Below are 8,702 nucleotides of genomic sequence, written 5' to 3'. Positions count from 1 at the left end.
CAATTTTTTTAATTGCCATTATGAGAACACAGGTATTGAGGTAATTCACACTTTGATCTTAGAATTTAAATATTTTACATAAAAAATAATATATACTCTTTTGTTTACTTTATAGAAATGGAAAAAAGTGACTCTATTTTACAATAGCTTTATAGCATTTAAAATTAAGCAACATAAATTATGGACGATGCCAGTCACAGAATGTAGTATAGGTACCTGCTGAGTGACTGTGCACTGAGATCTGTACCTTTGATTATCCATCTACATCTACTGTGCATAATGTGTTGGTTGTTTTACCACAATTGTAGGTTTTTTTCTGTCCGACTAAAGAAGTCTTGTCTTAAACATCAGAACCAGCGCTGGGTGAATCTTTTTAAAACTCAACTGTTTTCCAATTATCCGCTGGTTATTTTGTTATTAGTTAAACACTGTGTGTTTGTGTGTGTGTGTGTGTGTGCATGCTCGGTTTGCGTAATCTGTTGGGAACAGAAAAAGTAAAAGTAACTCCAGATGAAGCGCCAGAGATGATGATGGTAAATATGTGATCTGTCAGTCAGTCAGGACTGCTGTTAGCGTATGTGTGAGTGGATGTGTGTGTGTGTGCGTGCGTGTATATGCGTGTGTAACAGCCACAGTGCTGCGGGCTAAATAGTGCCATTATATTCCTACAGCTCCACTAGTCACAGTCATCTTGAGTCTTAGTGTCCTCTGGGGATTAGAGATGTCTCTGCTCAAAGACTGCTGTCACCCTGATACACACACAAAAACACACCCATAAACACACACACAAACACATATCCACACCATCTCCCTGTGGGCATGACTGCAGGAGCCAGGTGGGTGAGAGGACAGTGATGTGTGTATGTTTATTTACATTTTAATTTATCTGTGTTGTACGGGACAGAGTGAGGAACAGTCTGGTCTCCGACAGTGTTTGTAGAATTACATTCAGCCATATATACATACAATTATATATTTTTAGGTAAAATCCATTATGTAACCATTCCTTTGTTCTTTATGATTTTCTATGACTTTTTCTACTCTATGTCTTTCTTTGTGCCAGCTAACATTTGAACTTCTGTTCAGCATAATCTATCGGTATCTCTGTGTAAATTGTTTTTGCAGCATTTCAAGCTGTTTACTATCTGATTTGTATTGTTATAGCTTCAGGGTTTTTTTACTTGTTTTCCAGCAAACCTTCTACAACTACTACTGCATTATTGTTTATACACTTGAGAATTTTCTTACTTTGAGTTGTTTCTTAATCTTCCTTTGTTTCCTAAATTCCAACGCAGGACAGAGCAAGTTTCTTAATCTTCCTTTGTTTCCTAAATGCGCAGGAAACGCAGGACAGAGCAAAAATCTGTTACAGTTCATATCATAGCACAAAACTGGATGCAGTGCTTTTTTTTTTAAGTAAAGTTACAATATCACGTTTTACGCATCTCAAACAACAAATTTAATCCTTTTTACCACTTCAGAGGCATGTCTGGAAAATAATTAATATTTTTTTAAATGACAAAAGATGATGTCTTAGCACTGTGTTCACAGGGCACCATACTCCTTAGTGGATTTACTGTATACTGCAATACTTCCTACAACATTGTCTCTGATCAACAGTAAAAGCACTGAGCTGAGATAAGGCATCGCAGATGGTAACAGAGGCAAAGAGGGGGAGAGGGAGAGAGAGGGAGAGAGAGAGAGAGAGAGAGAGAGAGAGAGAGAGAGAGAGTTGTTCTCGTCTCTTCTCCTTCAGAGCTGGAAGGTCAGCCAAGCCTGGGGCCATAAGACTCACTCTCTTTTCTCTTCCGTCTCTTTTATTCCAACACCCAAGTCCTTTTTTTTTGACAATTGTCATCATGACAAATCAATAAAGAGTCTCCACAGACCTTCTTCCCACTCACCCTTCTGCTCTGCCCTTGAGGTTTTAAATTCTGATCCTACAGATAGTCCAGTTCAGGTCCTGTCCCATGTTCCTGGATTTTATACTCACTTATACTTTTCACAGTCTATTTTGCCACCGTCCTGTAGATATGCAATTAAGTGGTGTACAAAAAAATGAAAACTATGTTGACAAAAGAGACAAAATCACAATATTTAGCTGACTAAACCTGCTCTTTAGAAAGGGCCTATTTTCTATTCTGTAATGTATACTTTAACTGGTAACACATTAAAAACAAGTACAATGGCAGACACTGCTGCTAAAAGCACATGAAGCCAGCGTGCTATCAAAATTGACTTTCACAATAAGAGTCTGCCTGATGAAAGAGCATTTATGTGCACCAAACACCAAATGACAGATTTATAGAAACTACACAGACTCTTCCAGAGGGGGCGTTATTGTTGGGTATGTTCAAACCTATTTACTGTTACTTACGGTAACCAGTGTTAGCCTACAGTGTGTGTATGTATGTGGTGATTAACAATGTGCTAAGGCATGCAGTACGTCAGATGTGAGCTCTAATTCCTGTCTCCAGCATCAGGGTGACTCGTCTCGGCCCTACGATAATGAGCAGCACTGCCGTTACACGGCTCAGCTTTACGCTCTCTCCGCCCGTCTCATGCGACATACTGGGTCCTGGTAATTGGTCACAGAGGGGACAGTAAATCCGCACGAGGACGTGGAAGAGACACTGAGAGGAACAGATACACAGTGTTTGTGTGTCTGTGTGTGTGTGTGTGTGTGTGTTTGCAGGAAAAGCTAGGTGATAGAGGACAGAGGGCGGGTGTCTTTCATCTAAGCAGGTTTTTCCTCTATAAAACCGCCAACTGTTTAGAAGACTGACACCTCTTTGCGCACAAACACACACACACACACACACGCACACATGCACGCACAGCTACCACCCACCCACACGTATACAGTAAATGACCTCAGTGCAGCTACTGTCTGTGCGTATGGATTCTAATCAGACGTCGGCAGTATTGTGTCTGTCAAAGCTGGCCAAGGTTACTTAACCTTCCAGTCTTAATTTCCCTTCCATTTACCTCCTTCCTCCATATCAAACATCAGCACATTTATGAGAAAAAAAAACAGGAAAGGAAGAGTACGGGCAGGAAAATGAAGATTGCCATGCTTGGCTGAAGCTCGGAGATGAAAGTCGAGGATGATTCACATTGCTGTGGCAAAATGAACTGAGCCGAGCTGAACTGTGCTGTGCTGGGTTATTTTTACACCTCTATACGCCACAGCTTCAGGAAGAGGACAATGTGAAGCGGAACAAATTATTTCCATATCATATATGTGGTAAACCATGTGAAATAGGGGTATCCAGGAAGGTATGTGACTGTACCAGAGGGAGGTGTTGCTTCTTACTAAGGAATAACAATTAACTTCCACCAATAATTATCTGGACTCAATGCTATCTCAAAGAGGTCTCACACAAAGTGTGTATATTGTACAATCACCTAATCAACTTTTAAACTGTGGGCCACTGTTTGAGAAACATTACAGTTGAGATCAGAAAGGTTTCTGCAATTTTGATTTTACTGCCACCAGAGTGAGTTGAAGAAACTTTAAATATCTGTTTTTACTGTGTTTTATATCCTGCATAATATTCCACATATAAGTAGAACACTGTTGTTTTTATCATGTTAGTATGTAAAGTTGAATAACATTAGAAGTTTCAGACTTACTTAAGTTAACACACTAGAATTAGCCTGTACCATGTTTGAATACAGCTGAGAGGCAGCTAAGTGTGCTAAGAGTTTAAAAGTGCGAAAGTACGGAGGCACTTTATGTCTCTCACATGCAGCGTCCACAGTCCTCGGGGCTGCTCCCCCCAGCAGTCATCAGGGTCCAGTTCCTCAGACCATCGGTGGAAGCATCATTGGGTCTGGTATCCAGCAGCAGTGAAACCGTGCCTCCTGGAGACTCCAAGCTGATGGAGAGGTCACCCCGGCACACAGAGCTGATGCTTACTCTCACCTGGTGATAGACAGGTGGCCAGAGATGTGAAGAGAAGGAGGTGTGAACATGGAGATGAGAGTGGGAAAACAACAGGCTGTAAGTCTGCTGAGACCATAGAAATATGATATCTTCCAGTGATAGCGCATGTTTTTTGCACCTTGTCATGGTCAAAAAAAGAAGGTATTTTATTCTGTTAAAGTGAGTTTTTGCAAAAGTGTAAGCAAAACTTTGCTCATTTGAATATTTAAAGGCCTTATTTCACTTTACTCTGGTTAAATAATGACAAGACGAACACAAAGTAATTACACTTTTGACTGATATAAAAATACATCATGTGTTAAATACAAGGAGGTGTACATGATGGGTGCTGACACGTAATGTGCAAACACGGTGTACTGAAGTTTGTAAAGACACTTAGAATAATAATCCAAAAATTAAACAAAACACAAGGAGAATGCAGCATGAAGATGAAACTTCATACTGAAATTAACCTGACTATGCTGCAAAAAACAAACTACACATATATCTAGATTTTTAAACAGGTATTTAGAAAAACAAAAAGTGAAAATAATCTGCGTAGAATTAGGCAAATGAAGGAGTCAGAGGGATATTGAATCCACACTCCAGCATCTCATCCATGTCAGAAATACAAAAAAGACTTGTAATTTATCATAAGACAAATGTGACCTTAAAAAGCTTGGACTCTCTAAAAAGCTGTTGAAAATCTAGGCCTAATCAGATAAAAGACAATTACTTTGTTTTAACAGCACTAAGTATCTCCTTTTGGGCAAAATATAAAGTACGGAATAAAAGAAAGATAACATAATTATGTGGTAATATAGTAGCAAAGGTGAATAAAAACTACATTTGAATTTGGTTTTTTTAAATTATGTTCTTTTATGCTCAGAGGATACCAAAGTCATCTATCAACAAGACATTTGGGAGTTTGATTCCAGCTGCATGCTGATTGGCCCCTAGGCAAAACACTTAACCCTTATTGTATCTACGCCAGCAATGTCTGCAGGACGTCCAGAAAAGTAGTTGATAAGACAAATTATTAGCATTTTCAACAACAAACAAAGATGAAAAAAAAAAGTTTATTTTTGTCTGTCTAAACTTAGCCAATCAGCCGGCAGCCGGTTTATTTTCCCATACTGACAGGGAAATTATGGGATTGTACCGTGTGTGTTACTGGTATCTAATGACCTCAGGATAGGCAGCAACGCAGAGCTAGCTTGTGTCATCTCAACATATATAATTCCATATTAAATTGTTGTGGCAGCAGGGACAGGAAATTACCTTGGTATATTCTCTATGTGTTGGTTAGATCTCCTCTAGAGCAGTGTAATCAAATGTGTCATCTTTTGGCCATTTCTGTGCTGCCTTCAGGTTATTTCTTGCAATTTTTTTTCCAACTGTTACTGTTACTTGACAGAATTACGTCATTGTTTTAACTGTTTATGTTGATATTTAGCTTTTGTTTTGGAAAAAATAGGTAAAGTTTGTCTATGTTATATTAAGCTATCATTTGGCTAATTCCCAATACTGTAATTACTGTAATTACAAAAATAGAAAGTAGCTCCAAGATTGCACGTGTTCCTGAAACAGATCTGGCAGTGACGCGCTTAAATCTAACCTGTCTTTTCAAAATATTTTCATGGCCTGGCATCTAAAATAAAATAGAAAACACATTCTCTTCCTCAATGGACGTAAACTGTCAATTGCTACGGAAGTCTAGCAGAACAATTTACAGAAAGGTTGTAAATTTAAAGGAACCAAAATCTGACTGTAAAGGGCAGTTGATTTTTTCTTTGTATTTCATGCTTGTGGCCTCAGTTTTGTTCATCTGAAACAGACGGACAATAGGAAGAAAAAATAATAACAGTTTAGTTAAAAATCAGACCTTCTCCAGGAGGAAAAGCTGAGTGGAATATTATCTAAATGATTTAAATAAGCCTATGTACCCCACAGTCTCACTGGCCCCACCCCGTTCTCCCCAGTAAACACTCTCCCTGTCCCTGTTCATCACAGGCAGCACATCTGGTGTGACAATGGCACATCGCAGAGCGAGCTGCCAAGCTGCAAAAAGACTGACAGGCTGCTCCTGTTTATGGCGTGTTACCACGGCAACACATCCATCAATCACACCTCGCAGCGATGGTCTGACCCACGCTTTCTGCCAAGGAGCAGAGCCGCAAAGATGAAGCCTTTTCAATTTACATGCTGACACACTCTCTCTCTATCCCTTTCTCTCTCTCTCTCTCTCTCTCTCCCGCTCTCTCTCTTCCTCTCTCTCTTCCACTCTCTCTCTCTGTCTTCCTGTTATTTCACAAGTACACACGCTCACAAATGCAGATAACCACAGTGTGACGTGCACGTGTATTAACATATACTGTAGGCTATGCACGCCTGCTGACACAGTCAAACGTAAACACATTTGCATGCATGCGTCTGTACTGACGAAAACAAATTTTTGCCATTTTTCTGCAAATGACACAGCCTGGTGGAATCCACATCACTGTGGGATCTTGTGGGCTTTTTTTGTTGTCAATTTTTAGTCTATGAAGTCTGAAGTCTCTGAACGTCCACAGTTTGTGCAGAAGTTAGGTTTCAGTTCAGGGAGAACCAGGATGACGGGTGAGACACCAAAGCTGTGGATAAGATTTACAGCTAAAGCACAAAGATAGCATTGCTGAGAGAAAAGCTTTCGAAGAATATCCTTAAAATTTCTTGCAGTATTTTTTTTTTGGTTTTGTAGTCTAGCAACTGACAGTGAGAACAGATAGATCCTGGTAAAAAGCAAAATGCATCTTTAAAATATATGTCTTCTTTGAAGTAGCAGTGACTTTAGACTCAGAATAGAGCCACACTGTTTCCACAGTTTCTGTGGTTTATGCTACAGAGAGCAAAACAGTTGCTGTCTGTAATTTCAGATGTGAAATAAGATTCTGCTTTTCAAATTCCTATCAGGCAAAAAAAAAAGACAGATGTTTTGTCTTTTCATCAAACATATCATTTACATTTCAAACTGCTACAAGTTTATATTTTTCATTACAGTAATATAAATTTTAATTAAAATTATAAAATACTGTCATATTCAGTTCTGAAGCAAGACGGTAGAAAGCCTAGAAGAAGTAAAAAGTGTTGGATGAATTTTGCAAGTCTTGCTATGTTGTAAAATCAACAGTGATCACAAACACCAACAACTGCCCTCTGTTGGACAGTAGGTTGAATGGTTGCAGATATGAGATCACCAGTAATACATGCCTTTTCAACTTGTTGGGAGTCTTATTTTCCATGAACACATCATAGCTTGTGAAAACAGCTGAGCACCCTCTTCTTCAGTTTATTCTCAAGGTTACAATAGTGAGCAGCAAAAACAGCCTTTTTTAAAAATTGACACTTTCAGAATGCTCATCATTAAATACCACTAAATGTTGCAAATGAATGTTACAATTACTTCTACAAAAATCAATTCCAAGTGGCACAGTGAAATTTAAGTTTTAAGTGGTTGGTTAGAGAAAATATATAGAGTTTCCTTCATTGAGTATTTTCTGACCTGTACATGCTCCAGAGTGTTGACCTCATTAGTCGTCCCTCCACAAGCCTCTGAGTGGATGTTCACACTGACTTTTCCTTTTGCAGAAATCTTCCTAACCACAAATAAAAACAAAATAATGACAAATCAGCACTAGATTATGACGTAGCAAAAAAAAAAAAAACGCACAAAAAATTGTACTCTATAGTTTGTACTAGCAGTACCAGTGGTTTTTACTTGTTGGTGTTAAATTCAACTTTGTGAATGCATGTGAATGCAGGAAATTTGCAGCCTGCTGCACCATCAGCCCAGCGTCCAATAATCCAAAGCCGAACCTTAAAAGAAGACGTTCACTTTTTTAAAAAGCCACCACACCTACTGTATGTGTTCACTTGTAAAACAATTTCAGTGTAATTTCCTATTTATTTCCTTATGTTGTCATTTATCTATCTATCTTTTACCCATCTTTACTGGCCTGCCCTGCTCTACATTTTTACATATTGTTTTTTTTTTGTTTGTTTGTTTTTTTTTAGCATTTTTGCTAATGTTATTGTTTAGTTACACTGGCAATATTTAGTTATTTCTGGGCTTCCATTCAATTCATTTTCTTCACAGAAATGTAACAGTATTTTGGGCTGTGTTTCCTATTGTATTAATGTGTTTTTTTCTATAGCTAATTTTAGGTTTTTAGCTTATGGACAACTTTTGACCATTCTGTTATTTTACTGTGAGTGCATCCAACAACATATTTTCTTTGCATTTTCTTTGCTTTTAAGTAATCTGATAAAATTGAATGCATTACCATGCTACTTGTTTATATTATATATAATATAATATTGGACAGGGTTTGTGATCAGGGAGAGGCTCTCCGATCTGTTCCTCTTTGAAGAAATTTTGGACAACGATGATGTAAACAAAACACAAAACCGCACAGATGCACTTTTGTCCTCACATGCATTTTGGCTGGAGGGTTTTTCATGTGGGCGGCTGAATGTGCTGCAGCAGCAAATGGCTCCTGCCTCAGAGAGCAACAAGTCATTAATGAAGATGATGCTGTCCTCTGACACAATCACTCACTGCAGTGTCCAGACTGAGGCTAAGGGCTGCTGTTTGTCCTGCCTGTAATTGCTGTTGCTGGATTGATCCTGTGCAACGTCTCATCTCATGGACTGTAATCAAGCCTCATTATTCATTCTTTACCAGTCCAATCTGGCTGCTTCAGACACAATGGCTGCTGGTAAAGTGGCATCGCTG

At 38.7% G+C, this 8,702-nt stretch overlaps 1 protein-coding gene across 2 annotated transcripts in view; it reads right to left on the bottom strand.

Annotated features, from left to right (window-relative positions):
• LOC107989428 (furin-1-like) overlaps positions 1-8,702 on the bottom strand; it is a 64,573-nt gene that overhangs the window by 18,297 nt on the left and 37,574 nt on the right. For both annotated transcript variants that reach the window (XR_003051517.1, XM_025061650.1), the window contains exons 6-7: positions 7,470-7,563; positions 3,750-3,928 (exon numbers count right to left, since the gene is read on the bottom strand). Coding sequence is in view for 1 of the 2 variants with exons in the window: in XM_025061650.1 (XP_024917418.1) it covers positions 3,750-3,928; positions 7,470-7,563 (273 nt within the window). In the remaining variant the exon portion in view is untranslated. The remainder of the gene's footprint in view (positions 1-3,749; positions 3,929-7,469; positions 7,564-8,702) is intronic.

This window comes from Cynoglossus semilaevis, chromosome 13 (genome assembly GCF_000523025.1).
Source record: "Cynoglossus semilaevis isolate Cse_v1.0 chromosome 13, Cse_v1.0, whole genome shotgun sequence".
Classification (NCBI taxonomy): domain Eukaryota; kingdom Metazoa; phylum Chordata; class Actinopteri; order Pleuronectiformes; family Cynoglossidae; genus Cynoglossus; species Cynoglossus semilaevis.
Note: the sequence above shows the minus strand (reverse complement) of the source record. Positions and strands in the feature narration are given on the sequence as shown.